The sequence below is a fragment of the Centroberyx affinis genome, unplaced genomic scaffold (assembly GCF_046629955.1).
Source record: "Centroberyx affinis isolate AG114_WGS23_722 - 3 ecotype Tasmania unplaced genomic scaffold, CSIRO-AGI_Caff_v1 ptg000693l_1, whole genome shotgun sequence".
Classification (NCBI taxonomy): Eukaryota; Metazoa; Chordata; class Actinopteri; order Beryciformes; family Berycidae; genus Centroberyx; species Centroberyx affinis.
In genome coordinates, this window is record NW_027279313.1 from 119,701 (window position 1) to 146,455 (window position 26,755).

General features: G+C 41.9%; 6 protein-coding genes across 7 annotated transcripts; 2 read left to right on the forward strand and 4 right to left on the reverse strand.

Moving 5' to 3' along the window:
- Positions 1 to 392: 392 nt before the first annotated feature.
- On the forward strand, positions 393 to 9,458 carry eef1da (eukaryotic translation elongation factor 1 delta a (guanine nucleotide exchange protein)). Its single transcript, XM_071519391.1, has 7 exons — positions 393 to 495; positions 3,604 to 3,727; positions 7,498 to 7,579; positions 7,680 to 7,768; positions 7,962 to 8,159; positions 8,789 to 8,983; positions 9,320 to 9,458. Exons 2-7 carry the CDS (start codon positions 3,611 to 3,613, stop codon positions 9,356 to 9,358), a joined length of 720 nt encoding a protein of 239 aa, XP_071375492.1. The 5' UTR covers positions 393 to 495; positions 3,604 to 3,610; the 3' UTR covers positions 9,359 to 9,458.
- LOC139644027 (uncharacterized) lies at positions 2,058 to 2,709 on the forward strand. Its single transcript, XM_071519386.1, has one exon. The coding sequence runs from the start codon at positions 2,065 to 2,067 to the stop codon at positions 2,707 to 2,709; it is 645 nt and encodes a 214-aa protein (XP_071375487.1). The 5' UTR covers positions 2,058 to 2,064.
- Positions 9,459 to 9,547: 89 nt separating the features above from the next.
- Positions 9,548 to 13,233, reverse strand: LOC139644029 (tripartite motif-containing protein 16-like). The gene is made up of 7 exons (XM_071519389.1): positions 12,652 to 13,233; positions 11,825 to 11,911; positions 11,495 to 11,728; positions 10,722 to 10,881; positions 10,357 to 10,404; positions 10,194 to 10,253; positions 9,548 to 10,086 (listed from the first exon to the last, which is right to left on the reverse strand). The coding sequence occupies exons 1-7, from the start codon at positions 13,231 to 13,233 to the stop codon at positions 9,548 to 9,550; spliced, it is 1,710 nt and encodes a 569-aa protein (XP_071375490.1).
- A 414-nt stretch (positions 13,234 to 13,647) lies between these two features.
- ftr67 (finTRIM family, member 67) lies at positions 13,648 to 18,723 on the reverse strand. Its single transcript, XM_071519390.1, has 7 exons — positions 18,080 to 18,723; positions 17,569 to 17,664; positions 16,438 to 16,671; positions 15,826 to 15,985; positions 15,621 to 15,722; positions 15,165 to 15,272; positions 13,648 to 14,177 (listed from the first exon to the last, which is right to left on the reverse strand). Exons 1-7 carry the CDS (start codon positions 18,677 to 18,679, stop codon positions 14,110 to 14,112), a joined length of 1,368 nt encoding a protein of 455 aa, XP_071375491.1. The 5' UTR covers positions 18,680 to 18,723; the 3' UTR covers positions 13,648 to 14,109.
- A 938-nt stretch (positions 18,724 to 19,661) lies between these two features.
- Positions 19,662 to 22,263, reverse strand: LOC139644036 (protein THEM6). Its single transcript, XM_071519399.1, has 3 exons — positions 22,206 to 22,263; positions 21,113 to 21,617; positions 19,662 to 21,011 (listed from the first exon to the last, which is right to left on the reverse strand). The coding sequence occupies exons 2-3, from the start codon at positions 21,611 to 21,613 to the stop codon at positions 20,904 to 20,906; spliced, it is 609 nt and encodes a 202-aa protein (XP_071375500.1). The 5' UTR covers positions 21,614 to 21,617; positions 22,206 to 22,263; the 3' UTR covers positions 19,662 to 20,903.
- Positions 22,264 to 22,626: 363 nt separating this feature from the next.
- LOC139644037 (protein THEM6-like) lies at positions 22,627 to 25,691 on the reverse strand. 2 transcript variants are annotated; one of them, XM_071519401.1, is made up of 4 exons: positions 25,581 to 25,682; positions 24,904 to 25,039; positions 23,649 to 24,156; positions 22,627 to 23,058 (listed from the first exon to the last, which is right to left on the reverse strand). In XM_071519401.1, the coding sequence occupies exons 3-4, from the start codon at positions 24,150 to 24,152 to the stop codon at positions 22,951 to 22,953; spliced, it is 612 nt and encodes a 203-aa protein (XP_071375502.1). In that variant the 5' UTR covers positions 24,153 to 24,156; positions 24,904 to 25,039; positions 25,581 to 25,682; the 3' UTR covers positions 22,627 to 22,950. The 2 variants fall into 2 exon arrangements, with proteins under 2 accessions (XP_071375502.1, XP_071375501.1); XM_071519400.1 differs by lacking the exon at positions 24,904 to 25,039 and having other exon boundaries at positions 25,581 to 25,691.
- Between the last annotated feature and the right edge of the window lie 1,064 nt (positions 25,692 to 26,755).

A 26,755-nucleotide genomic window follows, 5' to 3' on the forward strand; every position in this document is an offset into this window, starting at 1 on the left:
CGTACAAAGTTATATTGTGAGATAAAAAAAAAAGATTATATGCTGTCAAGTATGTGAAGAGAGAGGAAAACAACACTAGAAACAGGCTATTCAATCTATATATAATTGTCATAAACGGTCTATGTAGAAACTACTTCACAGTTCTCCATTACTCGGCCGGTCCAGTGGAATCATGGGAAACGTAGTCTTTGAAAAAAAAAAAAAAAATGGATCATACCAATCTGTAAAGTACGATGGAAATTATGGATAAAACGCGCATTACTTTTTATCTAACAATGATTCATAGACAGTGGGTTATTTTTGTATATTACATTTTTATACATTATACAAACACGGATATCAACGATAAAGATGAGGATCAAGCTAACTGCCCCCCCTTCTGTTACAGACGAATACTCACGGTCCGGTTTTGCAAGTCCTCTTCTACCGTCGGATTACTGCCGAGAGCACGCAAAGGACAGTTATCCGGCTATAAAACATCGATTAAAACCAAGAGTAAGTGCAGTAAAGTTGTATTTCACCGCATGGGTTATAACAGAAAACGTGCTGTTAGTAAAGCCCAGAAAATGTTTTAAATGTTGAGTTTTTTTGTGGGCCACGTGGCTGTTTGAACGAGAAGTTGGTGCCGCTGTCAAAAAAAAAAAAACTTGAGTGGAAGCGCCTGGGTGTGCACGCAACAGATGAAATGCAACACAAATGTTTTTTCTGAACACTATAAGTGCACCGCAAATTGTGTCATGTACCTATTTTGTGGCTCTCACTGTAACTGAACTTCCCATAGGGAGTTGCACTGTGTCTGTGATATTCAACAGCGAGTTCATGGTGACCCTATTTCACTTGACATTATTTTTTTTTCCTCGTATGGTATCACTTTAACATTCCTATTTTTGCTGTGATATTTGTATCCTTCTAAAATGCATTACAGGATCGCCATAGTTCTATTTCGTGAGGGTTTGTAAACATTAATTTATTCAATGTATGAGAACTTTGTATTGTCTCTATTTCTCTATTGGGCATTGGGTTATAAAGGCTGCATCAGCTTCCCATCCCAGCACTAAAGGTGAGTGTTGATGTTGAAGCTGCTTTTCAGCTGATGCTCTAACACATAGGCTAAGCTATATATATTTATTGTTGACTTGTGTTGTGGTGGAAAGAATTTCTGGACTGACAATACTATAGGCAGTGCTTTGGTCATGTTTGCAAGTTATTTTTGTAAATATTTATTTTTTATTATTTTGTTGGCTGTTTTGTTTTATGCATGAAAACTTGATTAGTGGTGTTTATTTGGTTGTGTTGTGTGCCCATTTGTCTTAGACGTTTAGATTGTTTTTCAAGAAACTCTTTACATTGACTTTTGATGCTTTTAAAACTTCTATAAATGATATAATTAGAGTAATAAATACTTTTGGATTTCAGTATTCCATTCCACAATAGGTAGCCTACATTATCCTCCAGCATGCCAAAACAAAGGTGAGCCAAGCACTGAAGAAATTCTGTGCTTTGGGATGCTTCCACAAGAAACATCTTGTCACATTTTATACATAAACACATTCTAACCTAAATATTGGTCATTTTCACCGGTCATTTGTGTTGCCCACACAGCATTTTGCATTGTTTGTTTTGGCTTCTTTGGGTTTTGAAAGTCCAATGTGAGATTGATCAATGAACTTTTGTAACTTTTTTTTTTAAAAATTTTTTTAGTATTATGCAAGCCTGAAATTTGTGCTTCAATCTGCAATTTACATTATAGAGGTTAAGATAATGCTGCACTATTATTTTAAATGTATATTGTCATTGAAATTTTCAGATTAAACTTTAACATTTTGATCAATCCTCTGTCTCCTTGCCTTCAAGACCACATTGGCATCACCATATCTTTTTTTTTTGTTTTTTGTTTTTTTTGTTTGAGCTTCACAAATCGCATCCTCTGATCCCTCTAACCAGCCAGTTCTCTGTGATACTAACTTCACATTGAACTAATGGCTCCAGCTTCTACCTATTGCTTTTCTCTCCTCATATACCTGACACAAGATTGAGTACAGAAGAAACCCCATTAATTAAGCAATGGATCAGACAAACGCCCAGCATGGAAGAGCCTCTCAGAATGCTATACCGGTGGGGGGGTTCAGGCAGGGTAACGGCCCCACTGTGGAGCAAGGCGCCCTGAATGGAGACGACATCCACTTCGGCAGGATGCGGCGGCGTACCCGCTCGTCCCAGTCGGGGAGCCAGGGCTCTGGGGCTGAAGAGGAGTGGTTGGGCTCCCCCTTCGAGGGGGCCGGCTCCTACGGCCAAAGCCCCATCCTGCGGGGCGTGCAGGCAGAGCACAACTGGCACAACCGCAGCGCCGAGGGCAACTACCAGCGCAGGTTTGCTAGCAATAGCAATGGATCTCCCTCGTCCTCTCCAAGGAGCCCAAACACCAGAGGCTCCTTCACCTCCCGCAGCCTGACCTTCCGCTCTAAAGGCCCGTACGGTCAGCAGCAGGACCAGGAGTACCCGTCCCACCCCATTACCACTGTCAGGTCCTCTGGTACCCCCCACCGACAGCCCATTCGAGGCCGCAGCCGCACCTCCTCTGAGACCGGGCAGGGGGGCAAGGGCAGCAGGGGGCCGACCCACAGGAAGAGGGGCCTCTCCGAGACGGAAAGCTGGCCCAGATGGGACAAGTATGACACCTCCCTCACTCAGGGAAAGGGAGAGACGTGATGTTGTCTGACTTGTTTTCAGTTTAACGTATTTTTTCTGTTTATTTTTGTGTTCTTGTCTGTCTGCATTTTTGTTTGGCCATTTTTTGAATTATGCTAACTGTTATGTATTATGTTGTGACTATTTTATTTTTGTTCTGATATGTAGGTTTCTAGACAAGCCTTTGCAGTAGAGGGAAGTTCCTTGTAACCTCTCATTTTGTCTGACACTGAATCAGTGTACAACATGAGGCTGTACATTATGTAATGTATGTCACACTGGTGTTGTCCTCTCCCTGGGTTTTCTGGGTATTCATACAGCAGAGTTGAACCTCTGCTATAACTAAGGGGGAGCGTTGGTGGGCCGTTGCCAACCTTTTGTTCTATAATCCAGAGTTTGCAGACGAGGCAACTCTGTTTCATTGACTGAGGAATGTGTAGATGCCTATCTGCTGCAGTAATCCGTTAGTAAAATGAGAAGGGGAGGTGAAGCACATGAGCTCTAGGCTCTTTTAATCCCTTTCTTCTTATTTATTGTTATTTTAACAGTCTGATGTGGCCTAACTGATGCCTCAGTTATTCTCAAATGTCACATTATATGTTTGATAGAACTTGTCTATTTGTTATGCTTTGATTTGTCTCTCCCTATTCCCACCACAACCCCGTCTGTGGCTCAGCATGCTGTTTGAATTGTAACCTGTAATCTTCATCGTCCTGGTCCCGCATCTAATTAAGACATGTCCTGTCACTCATTTGCTGTCATTGATTGCTCTGGCTATAACGATATAATACAATGTCATGGTTATTGTATCGATATACTGTCATGTATTGATCAGTGTTTTTGTATTCGTGTCAGAATGTCATAACAATGCCTCTTCACTAAATTTGTCTCCCCCCTCCCTTCTTCCCTCCTCAGTACCAATATGAGTGGACTGCAGTGCCTTGCCAGCGAGAACATCTGGTTCGATAAACACCGCTATGATGAGGCTGAGACGCGCTTCTACGAGGGAGCCAACGGCCCCTCCGCACAGTCATACCAGGTAGGAACACACACACACACACACACACACACACACACACACACACACACACACACACACACACACACTTGTTATAGGCCTGAAAGGAGTTCTTCACCTTTCTTTGATGGGTCTGAAAAGAAGAAAGGTTCCCTGGTTTTGCGGAGTTGGGACATTTTTTATTTAGTTATGTATTTTTGGACATGTACTGTATGAGTCTGATTATTCCTAAAAAGAAGGATACCTGTTGTCTGCAAGGCGCACAGTGACAAACTTCACTCAACCCCTTGCAGAGCCCTCCCTCTCTTTAGCTGTGTGCTGCGGCCATCTTGGATGTCCAACAGCGCTCTCCTGCATGGCACCACCTCAGCTCATGTTGCTTTGTCAGCGGCTGCACAGCGCCCCGTCAGTCATTGGCCTTTCGCTTTTAAGCGGTAGTTACATCATCGCCGGTCACAGCGCTCACCAGCCCGTAGCAGCTGTGCGTTAAGCCACTCGATTTAGAAGTGGCTCAGCTGAGGGGGTCAGGTGGTTTGGCAGCTGTCCCCGCTTTTCAGGCTGTCCAGGGCAGCAGCGGCTGTCAGAGTTACTATACAGAACTGGAAAAGAATGGAAAAAGAATACTGTATGATCATTTCCAGATCTTTAAAACTGGGGAATTGCACAAAAAGTCATAAGTGTTGAAGTTGTTCAGCCTACACTTATGGGTATATGTATTATGTGTTTTATACCAGTCAAAAGTTTGGACACACCTGATTGAATGTACTATGTTTTTCTTTATCTTAAAGCCATTTTGATCTAAAGGCGTATGCTTACATGCTTGAACTTTGTTTCTTAGACAAATATAAATAGTGAAGTTGATTCCTATGTATAAATTTCTTTCCAAAGCCTTTGCCTTTCCATCAAGGCAAGTGGTGGCTACTTTAAAGAATCTAAAATATAAGATAGTTTTGATTTGTTTAACACCTTTTTTTCGGTCACTGCATAATTCCATTTGTGTTATTTCATAGTTTTGATGTCTTTACTATTATTCTAAAATGTGGAAAATAATAAAAATAAAGATGTGGTGTGTCCAAACTTTTGACTGGTAGTGTAGACTCATTGTTATTTGACATGTTGGTATTTGTTGTTATGAAGAATTATCTTCAGCCATAGAACGATGTGGCTTCGTGGCCATCATTTTGCCCAGCTAGTGCCAGCATACAATGTGAACGCCATTATGAATGCCAACCAACAAGTAGAAAAAAGTGTAGTCAAAAAAATGTCTGGAATAGGTGTGGAATATTGAAATGGGAAAATGTCAACTGTGGACCGTGAGAGATGCAGGGTGGGTTGTCATCTGGGGTTTGTATTCCCTCCTATCTGCTGCCAAAAGTTGTTGGAACATGTTTTCACCCCTAACCTTCATCTTGCTGCATCAGGCACAACTAGATAAGCCCAGTGCTGAAGTTTATTTGCTATTGTGTGTGTGTGTGTGTTCATCCTCTGAGTTTGAGAATTTAGAAGGAAGTCTAGAAACTTGAATATTCAAGAGCAAATGATTGAATTACAGTATGACTCTGAAGGTTGGGTGCGGTGTGTGTGGGCCAGCTAGCTTGCTTTTGTCTTTTGTCTGCCATGCTCCTTTCTTTCTTCCCCACTGCTCCCCCTTCATCACTGCTTTACCCCCACATGCCAGCAGGAGAGAGATGCTAGTGCCATCCTGCAGGACATTGCTAAATCCCGACAGAATATCCAGCGGTCCCTAGACGGAGTGAGTACTGTACTGTAAATGAGGCGCAGGCCGACCCCCTGTAGTGGCAGTACTGTACTCGCTCATGTCCGTGTACCAGCCCTAAAATGGGGGAATAAATGTTGAGATGAAATGGTATAATGCCTAATGATGATTTCAAGTTTAACAAGCAAGTCCTTTTTGGGAGTTTTAAGCTTTAGTTCAATTCAGTCCCTGAAATGGCCTAACAAATAATACAAGAATGTATTATTTTTTCTCACTTAGGCTGTACTTGACATTTAAAGTGCGATGACTCATCCTCCCCTTCACCTCTGCTTGCTTGTTCTCACATCAACTTCATTCTATGCATTGTCTTGTCTGCCAGTACGCTTGCGTGAGTGTTTCCTTGTGGCATTTGCTATTTTTTGTGCAGTATCAATTTGATCATTTTTGCACAAAGGAACAGTGATTTTTGTCAGTAGCTCCTGCAACCTCTATTACCAAGTCAATATTTCCAAGTGGATGCATGAGTTTATAAGAACCACAAAGGCTACTCTGAGATTCTCCAAGTCGACTGCAGTTTTCTTCACTGCCTGTTTTTTCTATAGTCCTTTTCAAAAATGTTGTTTGATCCCATTTCTCTTCCACTATTCAAATCGATCTCTATCCTATTACTGATGACTCGACGTAAGCGCTGGGTATTATGTAAATGTGTAGTATCTACCTACAAACCTCTACTTTTGTCTTTGTCTTGGTCTTTTCTTCTTGCTCTCTCCTCCCCTTCACCTGAACCCTGCGCATCAATGGGTGCAGGTGAAGTCGGCCCTGCAGCCAGCCAAAGGGCGTCAGCAGAAACGGCAGCACAGAAACGTAAGTCCTCCTCGAGCACATGTGCTCCTCAGGCCGGGGGACGCTGCATGGCTGGGGCAGGCAGCCAGGTCTGGGTTGAGCTGTGCCTGCTGCTGCCTGGAATGGAGTGTGCTGCTCTTTTATCACCGCCCTAAGATGCCTCATCTCTCACCACCATCCCACCTCCTGTCCAGTCGTTAAAGTTGGCTTCATGCATCGTTTGCCACTAGCTGAACTTAAGTTTATATGATATTGGGGCTGCATGATTACGATCGAAATTATAATCCCGATTGTTTTGCTAGATATTGTGATCACCATTATATTAAGGATTTGGGAAAGAAAAATATTTTACTGCACTTTTCTAACAACTTGACGATTCTCAACTACAGTGGAACATAATTTCAATTAGGGCTGGGGGATAATTCAATATTATCGTTTATCGTCTTTCAGTGGAATCATAACGTGATATGAAGATATTTTGATATCGTGACACACATTTCTGTTGTCTAAATTGATGATGACAAGCAAATTTTACTTAAAAACTCTGATAAAATTAGGTATGGTAGGAATAGTATTTGAAAATTTCAGTTTTGTTTGACATCACACCTAACATTACCATTCGGTTCAATGAGATGAACATTCATTTGATTATTTAACGAGATTTTGCATACATTAACCATATCGTGATATATATATATATACTGATATCGAGAAAAATCCTTATGATTATCATGATATTGATTTCAGCCATATCGCCCAGCCCTAATTTCAATACCCAATGATTATTAATTGTGGAAACTGAATTGTGCATCCCTATATGATAGCATTGTTGGATCTGTGTGATGTGAGTTCTTATCAAACCGTTGTTGGTTGTCCAGTCTTTTAAAAAAACTTTGCCAAAAGACAATCTGCATGCTGGCATTGTAAATATTTGATGGGGGGGCAGGGGGAGTTGATTTTAACATCAAGAGTGTGTGTTGGTGTGTGAAATGTGTCCAAATCATCGTTTTGTAATACATTTTAGCCTTGCATGGCATCGTGTTATGTGATACCTCACCGCTCATTGTCATAAATGCTTTGACCACCTTTGTTTATTTTTTTTTTGCTTGCTTCTTCACTTCAGACTGGGACAGGATCTCAGCCCGGATGAAAATGTACTTCCCTCATTACCATTTTGACCCTGGCCTGCAGCATGACACTTTCTAATTAATTTGTGTGTGTTTGTCCTCAGTCGTCCTCACATGCGGGAGGAGACCAGGAGTTGATCTCGCGCATGAAGAGCCTGGAACTGGAGAACCACAGCCTGCACAAAGGTAAGTGTGTCATTCAGTTTGTCCCATGTGTTCTGGGCTTGTACTCACTGTTAGTGTAACACAGTATTCATGCTTGTCTTGCTGTTGTGTATGTTGTCAGTGGTGGAGGATATGAGGTCGGCCCTGCAGAAACTCGAGTCCAGAGTGGCTATGCTGGAAAAGACCCCAGGAGCCATCCCACGTGCTATGGTATATAACTGAGAATTTATTACATGTTTTAGTATATTTACAAAACTGATCCCCCAGAGAGGCTACATAACCTTCTCCATTGAAAAAAGACAGAGTTAACTCATCGTAACAGCTATCTATCTTTGTGTTGTTTACCATGTTAAAACATCATTCAAAGTCTTCTTTCCCTCATCCACATCTTCTTGGCTCCCAGGCTGCTCCAGTCCAACAGGTAAAGGTGGAAAATGGTGGTGATGAGGAAGACGATGACCTCGACTTGTTTGGCAGTGACGAAGAGGATGACGCCGAGGCAGCACGTGTCAAACAGGAGCGCGTTGACGCCTATGCAGCCAAGAAGGCCAAGAAACCCGTCCTCATCGCCAAGTCATCTATCCTGTTGGATGTCAAGCCTGTATGTATCCCTGTAGCAGCCTGTATGCGCTTTTTATTTTTATTTTTTTGCTGGGAACTACTGGTTTTTTTTGACTGAATCTTAATGTATATTTACAAAGACTTCCCATGCATTAGTCTATTCTTGTTCAGCTGTTGCCTACAGCCAAAGAACACCTGTCCATTTTACACTAAGGATCCAGTGCACTGTCCCCCCTTCTGAAAATTGTGTTTTTCCACAAAAAGGTTTGGAGAAGTCATAGATTTTCTCTATTAAGTTTATTTTTCATCCAGCCAATCTACTTTTCAACTGTTGGTGGATCTTTTTACATTGTGTTTTGAACGAATAAAAACCTACATGGCAAAATGCCTGTTTATAAAGTCCCGAATGGTAGTTGTAGACAGCCAAAATAAGACCTAAAATATTCAAATGAACTCTCTGGCAAAAAATATACAAGTTTAACAAGCACGTCATGGAAATTGCACTGTATTTCACGGAACCTGATTGCAAATATCTGTAGAAGCAGCTCATGGATCTGCACTGTATTGAATTTTGGCTTGTGAGAGACAGCATTGTTATGCGACTGTCAGATTAAATTGCATTGCCTCATCTCTTTGTCTCTCCACCTCCTCTCCTCTCTGTTCCCCCAGTGGGATGATGAGACAGATATGGCCAAGCTGGAGGAGTGCGTGCGCTCGGTGGAGGCTGACGGGCTCCTGTGGGGAGCGTCCAAGCTGGTGCCAGTGGGCTACGGCATCAAGAAGCTGCAGATCAACTGCGTGGTCGAAGACGACAAGGTCGGCACAGACATGCTGGAGGAGGAGATCACCAAGTTTGAGGACTACGTAAGTTACAACCACCTCTACATTGGTAGCTATTAAAAACAAGCTAGGATGTAACTGATAACAGAAAGAGGACAGTAATCTTTTAGAAATTAATGGGAGTCAAATGTCCAAAAAAAAAAAAATCACATCCCAGAAAATACTGGGGTTCACAGCGTGTTAGTCTATCTGAAATTAAATGTACTTGATTTTTAAATAAATTTTACATCAAGTGTACCTCTTGATGTATAAAAGTGGTAGAAGAAATCACTGTGTGTCATGACACCATAAATTATGCTTGATGTTCAGATAAATTCATACAAATGTTCAATTTAAAAAATGTTTCTTCTTTCATTACAGGTCCAGAGTGTGGATGTTGCTGCCTTCAACAAGATCTAAGCTCCTCCTCCCTCCTTCCCTTCCTCCCTGCTTCACCAAAGTGTTGCTGCTGCTCTCGGCTTGCACGGTTATTAATAAAATACTGAGCTTTGAACAGAAACATCTGTCCTTCTTTCATTACTATTCGTAATTAAATATACTGTACAAAACAAGGTTATTTGAGAACTGCTACACTGTTGAAGGATACAATCAGCCTGGCGCTTTGAAAGAGCACAGTTTCAACGTCGAGCCCAACCCCACCCAAAACCCCGGGTAGAGGGGCTGGGTGAACACAGTCTTGACTTTATGAAGGAGAATCATTGTATCAGAAACGTTGTAGAAAGACAGAGTCCCACCCCGGAAGTCCAGATACACTCCTATTCTGTTACAGCAGGGGACAGCGATAGCCACTCTGTCCTTGTTGTGCTGAAAAGAACCGGCCGAATAGGAACAGTCCAGGCTCCAGGATTTGGAGTTGTGTCCCAGCTTGCAGTCGCTCCCTCCTCCGCTCCTGTTGATGCCTTTGTAGCAGACGCCGATGGAAACCCCTCCATTACCGGCCCATTCTACTTCCCAGTAGCAGCGTCCGGCCATCCCGGCTCGACACAGCACCTGGGCCCAGCTGGTGAAGCGGTCCGGGTGGTCCGGGTAGGGCTGCGGCTCGGCCCGCGTGGTCACACCTCTTCGGCCATCGGACAGGGACAGATAGGGGTTGGCTGTGTTGGGGTCCAGGGTTATGTCGTTGTAATCTGGACACAGTAGATAGGTATTGTTAGACATCCAACCATTGGTTATTTGGATTATAAAGGAGACTGCTAGTCCATTTTGATAGGGTTGATAAAATAATTGTACTCACATTGTAGGAAGTCAGCTCTTGTCCTTGGCTCGGAGCTGTATGGTATTTCCGTGTCTCTTACTGTCAGGGAGAGGCAACGGGTAGATATTGAATTGAGATGACAGAAGCAGTCAATCGAGTTAATTTCATCACAACAGATTAAATTGCCTTTAATTGAAACTACCTTTAGTTTTTGCAGGGGTGCTTTGACTGGTTTCCTTCAATGAAATCACTAGAAATGCAGAGAAGCAAATACCTGTTATTTGCCATTCACAATAATTGCTATATATAAAATGACAAGCATTCATTTTGATGTGTAGATTCATTTCCATCATCCAGCTAGTAAGATGTACAAAAAGAAAATAGAAACAAAATCCACTGGACTTAAAATGAAGAGTTGAAGGCAGGGAATTTCCCAGCAGTAGAACTGAAGAAGCCAAAAGGCAAAACGTGCTCCACTCTTCATTTTAAGTCCAGGGGATTTTCTTTCCATCTTTTTTTTGGGACATTCATTTTGATGGTAATTGATCCATTGTGGAGAAGACATACCCTTCTCAGATATCCTGTTGAATTCTCTCTCACACACTTCCTCCAGGCTGTCTTTCAGACCAGCCAGCGCTCCTCTCATGGTTTTGTACATGAAATATGGAAGTACGTCGGTACTGGGCAGCTCCACAGTCTTTGTAGGGAAATGCAGGGACTTGCTCTTCTGTAGTACCATGGAACACAGCCAAATGAGAGAAGACAGTAAAAATGAATGTGCATTATAGGCACGCTATAACTGGGGAGGGGAGAAATTAAATTTTTTAGAGATGTATTCCAGACAGAAATTTGATAAATTCTCTGGCAAAATCAGAGAATACTGGGGAGTTTTACAAATGGGTCACTTCACAGGAATATAGCAGAATGTATTTTACTTCACACATTCAATGCATTAAATGGAGGTTTTCAGCTCGTTTTCTCCACAGCAAGCCCAACTGCTATGGGAACCAGGCCATTTACCCCTTAACTTTTTCTGAGCTGAAAAACAGCATTGACAAATCAGGAAAGAATAACTTTTTAGGTCATGGAAGCTTTTCGTCTTAGTTATGGAAAGTTGTGGAAACATGGAATTTTACATCATCGTTTTACATCCACAATGGGAACCCTGCACACAAAATGATATTGACTGAAGCAAGCTCTATTAAATTTGACTTCCATTAGATAAAGAAGTTAGGCCTATCCTATATTTCACAGTTTGTCTTTGCCTTACTAAGTGAGGCCCACAATAAAAAATAAATATTGCCCACTACTGACCAATCCTGTCAGCTCATGTTGCGTACCTGAAGGAAAACGATGTGGTCCTCGTTGCGTGAGAGCCTCTCAAGCTCAGCATCACTCCTCTTCAGCTCAGCTATCTCCTTCTGTATCTTCTCCAGCAGCTCCTCAGCCTGATTGACAGCCGTCTTCTCCTGGGCTCTGATCAGCTCCCTCACCTCGGAGCGCTGCTTCTCTATGGAGCGGATCAGCTTGGAGAAAATCCTCTCGCTCTCCTCCACTACTGCCTCTGTGGAGTGCTGTGGAGAATATAGTTTTAGGATTTTCTTCCTCCCAGAATGATGCACACCCTGCGGTTTCATACAGTATGCGACAACAGTATATTGGAAACTCACCTTGATGTATCTCACAACATATCGAAGTTCCCTCTCAACTTCCTTCAATTTCTGTGCAGACTTCAAAGAGGACTCCTCCAGCTTTTTCTGAGAGAATACAAGAGATGAGTATCGCATGGTGCGTTCCCTTAGGGCGCTCAATGCAATTTTAGTACAGTTGACTTTAAAGATAGATAGCTCAGTCAATTTTGAGGCTGAAATAAAAAGGGACTGCATTAGAAGGCCTTTGGTCTTATCAGCCAAAACCTCGACATAATAACTTCCAAGCACTAAGGCTGCAGGACTGGGGTTCCATGTAATATAGATTTTCACGCTCCCCTGTATTTAATTTTTGAAATTCTGAAGCCTCTAGCATATCTAGTTATATCCTGGACTCTAAAGACACATCTGTCATAGCCACAATGCTTCATCTGTGACTCCGGAAATCCAAAAATGGGTCTATTCTGTCCTTCCTTACCGCTCTCTGAAACAGAATCATATTTAAAGATTTGAAATGGCAGAGAGGCATCCTTTGTTGAAAAGCTGTCACCCCACTACTGGCTTTGTTTTCATAGTGATTTACTGGATTGACTATATAATTTTCCCTCTCAAAATTACAAGGACTGATACCATATGATAGCTAAATATGAGTTTTATATGTATTATTTTGAGGCTGTAAAAAAATATGCATATATAACATATGTATTTCAAAAGGCATGGCTATGAAAGTTCAAAAAGCTGAAAGTCAGGCTCTTCAGGAATAAAATATACCCAAACTTTAGATTAAAGAATTATGAAAATGAATTCTGGATTGCATCTTAAAGTAAATAAGCGATGTTTGAACACACCTGCTGTGCTGCTCTCTCATCCACCACTGAGACCGTGTCATGGCCCTTGTGCCTTTCTTTGGTGCACTGAGAACACACACACTGCTGGTCAGTCCGACAGTACACCCTCAGTAGTTTATCATGGTGTGGGCACAGCTTCTCCCTCAGCTGATCCAAAGCTGAGATCAACTTATGGCCCTTTCCATGAAAGCGTTCCTCATGGACTCTCAAGTGAGACTCACAGTAAGACTCCAAGCACACAAGACAGGATTTGAGAGCTTTTCCCTTTCTTCCTGTGCAAATGCCACATTTCACATCCTCCGGTTTGGCCAAGTGTTGAGCTGCAGCTTGGGATCCAGTCCGCTGAAACTGCTGCACCACCTCCGCCAGAACTGTGTTCCTGCTCAGCACAGGTCTGGGGTTGAACGCCTGCCTGCACTGCGGGCAGCTGCAGTTCCCCTTCTGCTTGGACCTATTCCAGTAGTCTTCAATGCAATCCAAACAATAGCTGTGTCCACAGGGAATAGTCACCGGGTCCTTCAGTACATCCAGACACACTGGACAACTAAACTGGTCTTGTTCAATGGAAATAGTTGCTGCCATCTCCTACACCAAACAGGAACTGAAAGACAGGCCAACAGATATAGGCGTGGCCCACAGGTGTGCAAATGACTGGTTCTCAGGTTTCACCTTGCACCATGTGGCCTCCAATCAAAACCAGCGACAGGGAAACATGTTGTCCCAGGTAAAGCAAACAATTGTCAGCTGAACCACTCGATTACATAAGATATAAGTCTAAATAATTGCATTGTGCCGTAAAAGTAATATTTTTTTGACACTTATCCCCTTCTGCAAAAGTATTGTGTGTATTTGTGTCTGGTCAACCTGTTATCCCAGTTCTACATGGGACACTCAATAGCCCGTATTTGCTCAAAGTACAATGACAGGTAAACCAACCCCTATGCAAAGAACCACCACCCCTGAGAAAGTCAAGTTTGTACAATTCTGTTTGCTTTTTTAATGTCAGCATGTCACAGATAACAATATATTACATTTGTCCGCAAGCAATGATTGTTACAGATCTTTGGTTAAAAAAAAAAGAGAATAATTAATAATAAAAGCATAGCTTTATAAAAACTAAAACTCTCACAAATTTCAATGCCATTTCACTTGCAAATACTGAAATGTGATAGGTACTGAGGTGAGCTCTGCTTTTGTGCTGCTTCATTTAAACATAGTGTAGTTAATGCATGGTCAGTGTGGTCTTCAGTGGCACTGTGCATGATGCTTTCCTTGTCTCTTTCCCACTTGCACTAATGCAAATAAATTATGAAATGTTAAGAGTACAATTCAGAAGCATCAGTGCTGGTCAGGGAGTGGAACAGGAGCGGAGAGCACTTTAGTGTAATGACATTCAACCCTTGTATTTGCAAGGCCAATATGTAATCTGAAGTGTCGATCTCGATGTCCGCTACATGACTATTTCCTCCTGGGGTGCGAGCGCCGCTGCAGGTGCCTCTGCCTGGATCCCGTGGAGAGTTTGGAGCCTGGGCAGACAGAAGCGGAATTAGTCAGCAGCACCCTGGGGGAACCTGGATCCAGAGGAGACGGTTAGGACTGGGAGGGGTCTTAAGCAGTGATGACATGTTAGTGTAGAGTTCACAATTATGCTGTACATGATCAGTGCTGGGTAGTAATGCACTTAAGTAATATAACTTTTACCAGTGTAACAAATTGCTATTTCAATTTCAACAATTATATTATAGTTACAAATCAAGAAATTATGTTACTTTTGTCATCAACCCCTCTAAATATCAGCTTGAGCTGATATTATCCAAAAACTATATCCCACCCCAATCCCCCAAATAATTTTTGTCAAGATTGGTCATCATTCCCTCAGTTGGCATGGGGACACATTAAATTAGTTTAGATGAAAAGTGTTTAGGTCTACTTTCTCCAGCTGAAAGTATTTCCACTACTTTGATTGTATCAGTGATCAAAAACATCAAATCAACAATCCAAAGGATGACAACAACATGGGGTATCAATGCTATTTGTTTACCCTGCTCATTCACACAGAAGAGCACAGATGATTTTTAAATCGTAAGAGGGGATGCAATCAGTCATTTTGGGAGTGTAATAGAAAAGTAATATACTAGAAGTGCAACAACTTACTGCTATTGGTAGTAATAAGTATTAATGCGGCCAAACATTTGGCCAAGACTAAGAGACTTGACCATATTACACTATATTACTCTAGCTTCCCTGCACTGCAACTTCAGAATTCTTCAGAGATCTTACTGTTAGTTTTTAAGGCTCAACGATGTCTGAGATCCTCAGTGCCTTTCTAGTTGTCCCTAGTTCCAGGCTTAAAACTAAAGGTGACTGGTAACTGGTAACAGGCCAGGTAAGGTAACAAGCCAAACAATGGTCATGACATGCATGAGCTTGCTCACTGAAACCATGTAAAGTGAAATCTACATTAGGTGTTTTGCTCTAGAACACATTTGCTTTTTGATAAGGGCTCCATTTACCAAATGGTGAAAAGGCAAAGCCGCCAAATGTGGGAACAGCAGGTCCTGGAGCGAGGAACGGGTTCAGAGGGCTCACAGTGCCTTGGTCTAGCCCAGGTGTAGGAGTCACTGCAAGGACACAGAGAACAAATATTGTTACTGCAGTGTCTCAGTGGTCCAAACTGTCAGCATGCCCTACTGTGCTTACTTCAGCAAACACTATCTTAACCAAAAACAAACAAGTTGAGTAAGGTGTTTGTGCCACATGATAACGCACTTAGATATTTAACAAATGCCAGAAATGTTTTTCTGCTTTCTGTATATGGAAACCATTTCATAACTTTACTGCACAGCGTATGTCAATTATTCTGAAGATGACAGACCATACTGCTCCTTTAAGCTAGGTTTCAAAGTTGAAAACCTGTCAAAAAGCAGGGCATCAGCTGGAATTCAAAATTACAGCATACACACACTCACCTAGCGTTGCTTCCATTTGTACAGCGGACTGGGCATCATCGGGCCGTATCATTTCTAACCGGACACCAGGATTTGGAGAATCTACAATCACCACATCTCTCACTAGAAAACAAAGACAAAAAAAAGAGGTACATAAGGATTAGAGAGTCATTTATGTCAGAAAAAACACAGATATGACCTGTAGTATCTGGCCAAAATTCTCTACCTTTCTCGTAGATGCTGACGAATCCTCCCTGGCAGACTTCCTGCAGCAGTGTCTTAAAATCGGAGACGGCTGTCATCGCCGGGCCGAAGGTGAGGTTGGGGTCAGCGGTGACTGGCGGCAAGGCTCCCAGCACAGGCGGGGCGTGGAGGGACTGGCAGCTCTGGAATGACAAACATAGAGACCAAGAGGAGATGATGTCTGATGTGTGTATGATGTTAAGTAAGTCTTAAAACTCACTTTTTTAGACTTGCTTTTAATACCGGATTCGTTGCTTTTATGTTCTTTTGTTTTTACATTTGTGTGCCTCGTTTTAATTTTTATTTTCTGTTGTTTTCCTGATTGTTAATCTGATGTCTTTGTAAAGCACTTTGTAACTCCGTTTTTTTTAAAAGTGCCATATAAATAAAGTTATTATAATTATTTATTATTAAGTTACTGTATCTCAAGGAACCCTTACCTATAACACTATAAGAATTAAATTTCATCTGTGGCTGGTAAATTTGTCTATAGTGCAAGTCTCTATTGCGATGGTCAGTAAGGACTTGGGAAATCTGCTCATTTTGTGTCCGTGATCCATAATTCAATCTGATGATAGCTGAACAGTGGCATTACCTGAAGGAAATGGATGTGGTCCTCAGTATGTGAAAGTTTCTCCAGCTCAGCATCACTCCTCTTCAGCTCAGCTATCTCCTTCTGTATCTTGTCCAGCAGCTCCTCAGCCTGACTGACGGCCGTCTTCTCCTGGGCTCTGATCAGCTCCCTCACCTCGAAACGCTTCAGCTCGATCGAGCGAATCAGTTCGGTGAAGACCTGGTCGCTCTCCTCAGTTGCTGCCCGAGCAGAACGCTGGAGAAGAAACATGCACCGACAAGAAAATGCATTACTGAGTGTGTGTCTGTCTGTAATCTATCAATCAAGCTTTATTTATATAGCACATTTCATACTAGGGCTGGATGATATGGTTGATAATGTTAAGGATTTTTTTCGATATCGATATACTGTATATCACGATATGGTTCACTTACATAAAATCACATGTTAAATAATCAAATGAATGTTCATCCCATTGAACCGAATGGTAATGTTGGTTGTGATGTCAAACAAAATTGAAATTTTCAAATAATATTCCTACCATACCTCATTTTGTCAGAGTTTTTAAATAAAATTTGCTTGTTATCATCATTTTAGACAGCAGAATTGTGTGTCACGATATCCCCAAAATCACCATATCGTCACGATAAAATTCCACTGAAAGCCGAAAAACGATAATATTGAATTATCGCCCAGCCCTATTTGGTACATAAAAACGCAATCCAACGCTTCACAGAAATTAACATAAACAGCTTGAAAATAAAATAAGGGGGTTTAAGAATGATTTGTGAAAAGAGACTAAATATAAAATAGTAAAGAGAGAAAAAGGATTTAATACAAAGACATAAAGGCACTTAAGTAAAAGCAAGATTAAACAAGTATGTATTTGTTTAAAAACTTTGATATGACACCCCACAGGTCCATAGGCAGACCTAAATTGGCAATAATGGTATGGTAATGATAATAAAATGTCAATGCTATGTGTGGGCCAACTTGTGTAGGTTTGTCCAGATGTAGATATAACTCTTTTTGAGATAAAACACCTTTCAAACAGAACCATTAAGTGCAATCTGAAAGAGCTAGGACATAATTATCATTTACTTTGTCATCTACTGTACTCAATATCAGGCCGAACAGGGTCTTGGCACTTACAGTGAGAGACAAAATGCCTTGTCTCAGCTCCTGGACCACTTTCTCTCTCTCCTGGATTCTCTGCTGAGAGCTTCGCTTCATCTCACCAAGCTGACTCTGAGGAAAAATGTTGTTCATGTTAATTGATATGAGTGAGAACGACGTGATTTCATAGATTTTTACAGTTTGCTGTCAATGCAGATGTAATGCATAAAATGAAATTGATTCGCCTGAACTGTTAGAAAACAGAACTAGAGTAAATCTATGACAAATTTTAGAAGGATACAACACTATTTACATATCAAAGCAAAACTATAAATCCATATACGAATATTAGTGACACCAAAGGAGATAGAGAGTACAATTTGGGTTAATTTAGTAAAATCAATTCACTATAAACAACTAGGTCTTCCACAGACACACTACAAGTCCTTATAGGAATATACTATCTTTGTTTGTGTCCATGTTGGTCAACAGCCTTGTCTTATCTCTAACTTGGCTTGACTCAATCACAGCTAAAGGTATTGATTACCTGCTTTTCCTGTATTTCAGTCTCAGCCAGCACTGTGTCGTGCCCCTTGTGTTCACCTGTCAAACACAGATAGCAGATACAGCGGCTGTCCGTGCGGCAGTAAACCTCCAGCAGCTTGTCGTGGTGGGGACAGATCGTCTCCTGGAGCTTCTTGGAGGCTGAGACCAGCTTGTGCTTCTTGAACGCGGCCGACTCGTAGTGAGGCTGCAGGTGAGTGTCGCAGTAGGAGGCCAGGCACACCAGGCACGACTTGACAGCTTTGTTTTTCCTCCCGGTGCAAACATCACACTCCACGTCTTCGGGTCCGGCGAAGGTTTGCTGCGCTGCGGGCGTCGGGGCCGTCTGAAGTCCCGTGTTTTTGAATTTCTCCACCACGTCGGCTAGCATGGTGTTTCGGCCCAGCAGCGGCCTCGGGTTGAAACTCTGCCTGCACTGCGGGCAGCCATACACCCCGAGAAAATCGTCCTGGTCCCAGTAGTGCTTGATACAGCCGGAGCAGTAGCTGTGTCCGCACGGGATGGTGACGGGGTCCTTCAGCACATCCAGGCATATCGAGCAGTTGAATTGGTCCTTGTCGAGGACGAGTCCGGCTTGTGCCATATTGTCTAAAAATACTGACGTGGACGCGAAAATAGCAAAAAACGGGAGACTAACAGCTGCTGCTTTGTTTACAGGAAGTGGCAGGGAGTGGGCGTGGTGAGCGTGACGTCGGCGGAAAGCGTCGTAGGAGGAACCAAGGACTTTTAAATATGGAGGAACTATGTTTTCGGGGAGGTGGTGGTTGGCCTATTCTTCACATTTTAGTCAACTGAGGGATGAATTGACGGCAGCCTGTCAATTCATCGACAAAGAATGACACGAAACTTCCCCACTGTTGTTGTGCATCGGGGCATGGCTTCAAATTTCCAGCTTTTACGTCATTGTGCGTTGAAACAGCGGGTCACATGACTACATCCACTAGATGGCGACACTGAGCCATGATGAAATGATTAGTAGTATCCTAGTACTGCAGAGGCAGATAGGCCTGTAAATATATAGGACCACAAGTACATTACTAGCTCAAATTATTACTAGAGGCACAGTGTTGTCCTTACTAGTCTAATTAAAAGCACTAAGGCAGTGATTCTCAACCTTTTTCATGTCAAGGACCCCTAATTTAGTACACATTAGGGCCACAGACCTCTATTCAATGAGATTTTGTCTCTCAAACCCAATATTTTACTTATATTTTAGATATGATTTTGTCCAGAAATCCATGACTATATGTATTGTAGGTACAGATATAACAATGAAACTATGATCAAAATAGTCAATTCTTCTACCTTCTCTAATTGTGTTAACCTCCTGTAAATGAAATAATGTTGAAGTTTAACAATTCATCAATTTGCTGGGGACCCCCTGGAAGCCCCTCAAGGACCCCTGGTGGTCCGCGGACCCCACGTTGAGAACCACTGCACTAAGGCAATCCCATTAACCAACCACATCCAGTCATCACTGAGGCACTCCACCACATAGTTTCCAATGCATTGTTTAATTCAAAATGCATTTAAAGAATTGACAGACACAATAAATAAAAGTCTGATACGTGAATCCCTTTGAATAATGTATCTTTAAATAATAAAATAACAAGTGGAAAATACATGGGCAATATACATCTTCAAATTTAAAATTGCAATCAATTAAACAAGCTTTTCGCTCTCAGTGCATTGATAACATACATGACATAACATAGGCAGACATACAGTACATTTCCTTTAAAAATAAGTATTTTTTTTTTCAAACAGAACAATACATTACTTTGGTCACACACTCAAAGCTTTGGTGCATTAAAGGGCGGGTTCCAGATTTTAAGACGCCTGTCTTAATGATAACTTAATAAATCTTATTATACATTCTGCAGTTTTTAACCCCCTCCCCATGTTGCAGGTTTTGAAAAGTTGCAAGCAGCCTCATGTTAGCATTTGCTAGTGCCAGTCAATTGGGAAGAAAGCAATTTCTCTTAAAACCAAATGCAAGTCATTCCAAGCAACCCGCCCTTTAAATGCATGCATCTCAAGATCAGAAACGCAACATTGTATTGATAAAGGGATCCTCAACATGACATGTTCCCTTTCAGATAACTGACAGGAATTCAGTTTGTCTATTTACTTGGGGCAACTTGTGCAAATTGTCGAGGGAAAATTAACATCATTGTCAGCATATACTTATGAAGTCCATTCAAGTAATTGATCACACCCAAAGTCTGTAAAAAGTAACTGTTATAATTATCGTAGGTTGTAACTGTAAACTACTGCTAATTATGAGAAACAGGCACAAAAAAATTCATCCCTTTGTTTCGAAACATGCATTGATGCCGATGGAAGATTAACTTGTGTTGTACATGCTTATCTGAAGTAAGGATTTTGCTAAATGATAACGGTCTGAAAAGTCAATCTATTCACAGTCAACTACAGTAGATGCCACATGGAAGAAGCTTCTTCTTTATGTTCTCATATCAATTCCTTCTGAGGTAACGACTCACCTCCAGTGTTTGATATTAAGGACACCTATGCCCTGTTCCCAATGCATACAGTACATCTAAAAAAAAGAAAAGAAAAGTGGAATACCTCAGAGTTCAAGTTTTCATATTCAGCTGTATTTCTATTTCTGTTAATATCATACAAAAAATAGAGAGCCTGGTAGGGTCAACTGAAAAGAGAGCTACATGAAATCTCGTAAATTAACTACAAACTCTCCAGAATGTTTCGCTGTGTGTGCGTATGTGTGTGTGCGTGCAGATGATATGTAGGGACAACTCATGATGAGACGGCGTCTTGCTGTGGCTTCACTTGTTCTTCTCTTCCAGTCCACTCTCTGCTCTCAGCGCCTGGCTGCTGGCTGTAATGAAGCTGATCCAGTGCTTCAGGTCCTCAGGAAACACGGGACACTCAATCTGCAGACACACACACACACACACACAGTTAGGAGAATGCCGAAGCTGCACAAAGTTAGACTCACACACATTATTTCTGTCCATCTCCTGTGATCACATACCTTCCTTTTGCAGACAAACTCTATAATCTTATCTGGGCTGCTGTGCACCACATTCTGCCTGCAAAGCATGACGGCCGAGACGAAGCCATCCCTCTTGGACACGAAGCGCTGCTCCAAGTAAAAAGCCTTCTCATCCCAGCCCACTACTTTGGTCCGAATCTCAAAAGCCTCGCGGAAGGCCAAAGAGCGCCGGTAGCGGATGGTGGAGGCCCCTACGACCATTTTGGCCCCCAGTTTGCGCGAGGCCATGAACAGCCCGTTTCGCATGTAATGGTGGAACCGGGCAAAGTCACACTCCCTCAGGTATCGGGAGTTGTTCATGTGACCCATGTAGTCCAAATCATGGAGGAGGACCGCGCCATCAACACTTTGCTCGGCTAGAATGTCCCGTATTCGGGGTTGAAACCAGGCCTGGAGGAACACCTGGGCCCCCCGTAGGAAGTACCATACATCCAGGCTGCAGAAGAGCAGGAGGAGGGCACCCAGCACCAGCAGCAACATCTCTCTGCAACAGAAACCCATTTATTATCATTAGGGATGGACTCGGGCAGCTTGAACAGCTAATTATGCACTGTAGCTTTAACTGCAGCATCTTCATGTTACTCACACAGCTGAAGTTCAATGACAGCTTCTGCAGTAATTTCGTTAAAAAACGTTCAATTAGCGCAATTGCTGCGTTTTAACATTTTTGCCAGACTCAGCATTTAACAAAATGCACTTTTGACCTCATCAATGACAATGCAGATAAACAGAAAAGCAAAAGGTCAGCGCTTGCTCACTAGTTTACCTTATATTATTCGCGGGAAAAACAAAAATTACTGAAGTATTACATTCGTGTCATCACCCATTTCAACCTTGAAAAGAAGCTACGGCTGCTTCATTCAAATGAATGGGACGGATCCTGCTTTGACAGCCAAAAATCCGTTAGCTTAGCTACCTGCTACCATTAGCTGGTGGCCTAAAAGCAGACTGCCCACCGCTCTGGACCCGGCGGCGATGCGCAAACTCGCTACTCTGAACTCGGCGATTTAGTTCAAGTAATAATCATTAAAAAAAAATGTAAAAAATAATTTGCAATGACTGTAAAACTCACCGTGCTTCCAGAAGAGAGTGCTACCATGGGCTGCGATGCAACTTGAAGAAGCCGGTAGACTAAGGAAATGAGCTTCCTACTTCCGGATGTGTCACAATACCTTAATCTCATTGGCTGAAACGTCGGCATGTGTTACAGGGATAAACACACTGTCATAAGATATGAGAAATTATGTGAAAATGCTTCATATCAAATGTGTACAATTTCCCATTGAAAACATTATCACATAATTGCCGACAGGGCTCATCCTCATTCGAGTTTAGTTCAACTAAAGCTGTACTGGAAAAAAAAATTGATTAGCCTGCATTAGCTGAAGGTCGAAATTGTATCAGCAGTATGCCTAACCATCTACAAACATAAAATGGGCTCATAATTGAATTTGAGAGCCCACAGAAAAGACTGCATCAAGAACAGGTCGAACATATTTTTTTTATTAATTCCATAGCACAAGAAAATATACATTATACAACTGCATTGCTTCTCTATTACTGTACACGTAAGCAATATTCATCCTAACCCTGGTTTCAACCTCTCAAAACATAGTGCAAAGTGATTCTTCACATGTTGGCAACAGATATTTGGGTCTAAGTTATCTCATTTTCAGAGGAGTAGGCACGAGTGTGTTCAAGTCAAACGGATGTCAATGTTGAACAGAGGATGAATCTATTTTTCGGAAGAGTTTTGATCCTTGGCTGGTAGCTTCCAAAAGAGCCGATCACCATAACTGCTGGTGCAAAGTCCGGCCTCATTTGTTCTTCTCCTCTAGTCCGCTCTCTGCCCTGAGAGCCTGGCTGCTGGCTGAGATGAAGCTCACCCAGTGCTGAAGGTCCTCTGGAAACTCGGGGCACTCCACCTGCAAGGAACAAACCACAGGCTGAATGTCGCTCTATCATCAGAGGGGAATGTTCTAGGGCTGGACAATATATCGATATTATATCTATATCGTGATATGAGACTAGATATCGTCTTAGATTTTGGATATCGTAATATCGTGATATGGCATGTGTTGTCTTTTCCTGGTTTTAAAGGCTGCATTACAGTAAAGTGATGTAATTTTCTGAACTTACCAGACTGTTCTAGCTGTTCTATTATTTGCCTTTACCCACTTAGTCATTATATCCACATTACTGATGATTATTTATCAAAAATCTCATTGTGTAAATATTTTGTGAAAGCACCAATAGTCATCCCTACAATATTGTCACAATATCGATATCGAGGTATTTGGTCAAAAATATTGTGATATTTGATTTTGCCCATATCGCCCAGCCCTACTTACAACTGAACATTTAGCCCACTTTGTATTTTTAGGCTGAATCGTGATACACGATATATATCTCGGTATTTTCTACAGAGATATGATTTTTGGTCCATATCGCCCAGCCCTAGAATGTTCTCACCTTTCTGATTTGTTCTGGCCACTACAAAACGTTTCTTCCTTACCTTCCTCTTACACAGGTGCTGCATGATCTTGTCCGGGCTGCTGCGTATGACCGTCTGCTTGCAGTACATCACGGCACACACCAGCCCGTCTTTTGTAGACACGAATCTCTGCTCCAGGAAAAAGGACTTGTCATCCCAGGTGACGACGCGGCTCCGGAGCTCGAACCCCTCCCCTATACACAAAGCCCTGCGGTAGCGGATGGTGGTGGCCCCCACGACCATAGTGGCTCCCAGGGCTCGGAGGGCCTTGAACACGCCATTACGCGTGTAGAGGGAGAACCGGGCGAAGTCACACTCCCGGAGGTAGCGAGCGTTGTTCATGTGGCACATGTCTATGTCGTGGGGGAGGACCCGTCCCGCTAGGATCTGCTCCCCCGTGACATCCCAGACTGGAGGCTGGAACCACGCCCGGACAACCACAGTCGCTGCCCGCAGAAAGTACCACACATCCAGACTGCAGAAGAGAGCCAGCAAGGCAGCGAGCGCCCACAGCACCCACCACATCTCTCTAGGGAACGGGCATACAGAAGCAGAGGAGGCACAGGGGTTAGTGAGGGTTTTGAATGAGGTATGACTTGGGCTGGGGTGGATGCGTGGTAGACGTGGTGGTTTGGTGCATATGTGAGTATATGCGTGAGTGTGTGTGTGTTTGTGGTAGTGACAGTATGTGAAAAAATTCAAATTGCAAAAAGTTATCTGCATTAAACTTTAGCAAGCTAAAGCATGCAGTTCTTTTTCTATGCATTTAGAAAAAGAACTGCATGTAGGGTCTAAGGCTGGGGTGCCGGGTAGGTTAGGCTATGTAGAATAGGTAGTTTGTTTTGTCTTGCTAAATCTGCTCTTGCCTACCTGTGTTTTTTTTCTTTTTTTTTGCTATGCTTGTCTTACATAACTTTGTTCACCATTGATTGTGTTTAGTTAGATCTAGCTAGACACACTCTCTGTAAAGTCCTCTGTGACAAAGGGCTATATAAATAAACTTGACTTGACTATTAAATTCCACTTATTTAATAAAGAATGAAACCAATTTACAAGAGGTAAAACCAAAACTGAAACTTAATGAATCATTGTACAGCTTTGCAGGCTACTAAGCATATCACTACCATTCATAGGGGGAAACAGAAGAGAATATAATCCGATTTACTTCGCTGTAACATGTTTTAGGTACACCAACTCACAAAGGAAAATTCCTAACATATATATAGTTACGCCTGGCAGTTAAACTGATTCTGATACTGGAGGTAAATGCATTAACTTCTTCAGGGTAAAGAGTTTCAATGTGTTCCAGAGCCAGTTTCAGTGTTCCCACTTTTCAGATGGGACACCTGTGAATATACAGTACACTGAAGGAGTAAAGAACAGGTTCTGCAGGAAAGGCAGGTACCACCTCTCTGCAAAAAAAAAAAAAGCATGTCTTCAACACAGATGACGAGTTTGAGTAAGAGAAAAGTTACAGGCGACACTTAAAACCTGTCGGATGTAAAATATGCAAGCCTGGATGACAGAGACAGCCGACTAAATTCCTCTTGCCAAGGCATTTACAGAATAAGACACACTTAACAATAATAAGCACCTCTGAATTTAAGGGTGAGATTAGTCCACAAGTCTGAAACCTCATGAAGTATGCTTATTCTGTCATTAGCATCTGCCCTAAAATGTTAACAATTCTGATTCATGCAAACAACTCAGTTTACAAGTAGTGGAAATATATGGGAGTATATTACGCCTGAAGTGTCATTCATGTGTTGAAGACGACGCTATATAAAGATTCAGTAACGTTGAGAACTGTGGCCAAGGTGCAACTGATCCAGTGGGTGCACCCTCGATTCCCTTCCCTCCTACAGTCTAACTTTTTGGCGAACGTAAACAAATTAAAAAGGCAAATCTATTATTTCGGACAAATTTGTCGGCAAATAAATCGAGTATACCCACATGCTGTCTGATCCTCTCCTGTGTCGTTTATCTTCTTGTTCTCAGATTACCGAGAGTCAGCTGCATTCAATATGTTATGAGTAGCGAGGCGTTCAAGAAAAGCTTCTTCGCCACTGGAATAACAGGTAGACTTCCGGCCATAACCTTCAGAATAAAAGCCCGTATTGAACGAAAACGCAGTAAATGAAGATGCAATTGATTTTTGATTGATTTGATTGATTGATTTAGCAAAATATCCTCCACAGCCCCCCCCCACCACCACCATTAATTTTACGCACCTTTTTTTTGAAGTTTACAAATAAACAGCGCCAGACGGTTATGATAATAAAGTGCATACATTTACAGTAATGACAGCTTTTTTGTTGTTTGAAAAGCAAATTGTATTGTGCGGTTTTACTATCATAGCCTACATTAAATATAGCCTAAAGGTTTAGAGTTGCTTAATTTAGATTTATGTGTATGGTATTTGGCTTATAGAATTATATAATGATTCAATTTAGGACATAAAGTTCCTTAAGTTTGATTGTGTTATTCTTACAGAAACCAAACAATACATTTTCCAAACAAAGAGAAAAATCAGTGTCAGTATTATCAGTTATCACTCTGAATATGTCCTTCCAAAAGTTTCTAGAATGTGCACATTGCAAAAATAAATGGAGGCATTGTTTCTGCCTGCATATTATAAAAAGAACAATCAACATAAATGTGTTTCTTGAACTTAACAAGATAATGATTTAAGGGTAATGCCTATGTATAATTTTAAAGGAAACCTCCCTACTTTATCAGTTAAAAGATACTTATAAAGGCTAATTGTTCTCTCCAATTAAGATCACTGAAACCTCTCTAGGGGTGGATCCCAAAGCTTTTCACTCCTCCTCCTTTCCTTGCTCACTCCTCTCCTACCATGAAGTAACCAGGAGGAGACGAGGGGAGGAGCGAGGGAAAGTGGAGGCCATTTTGGACAGTTTTCACTCTATCAAACCTGATGTAGCCCAAAACACAATACGCCAAATTTTTATGCACACCCAGTGCAAAATTTACACCCATTAACCTGAAGTCTCTGACATTAACTAACGTAACGTTAACTGGCTATGTGTTTATGACCAGTCTTCGAGGTAAGCTTGTCTGGCAATATGGGAGTCACTATATCCCATAGTGAGATACCAAAACGAATG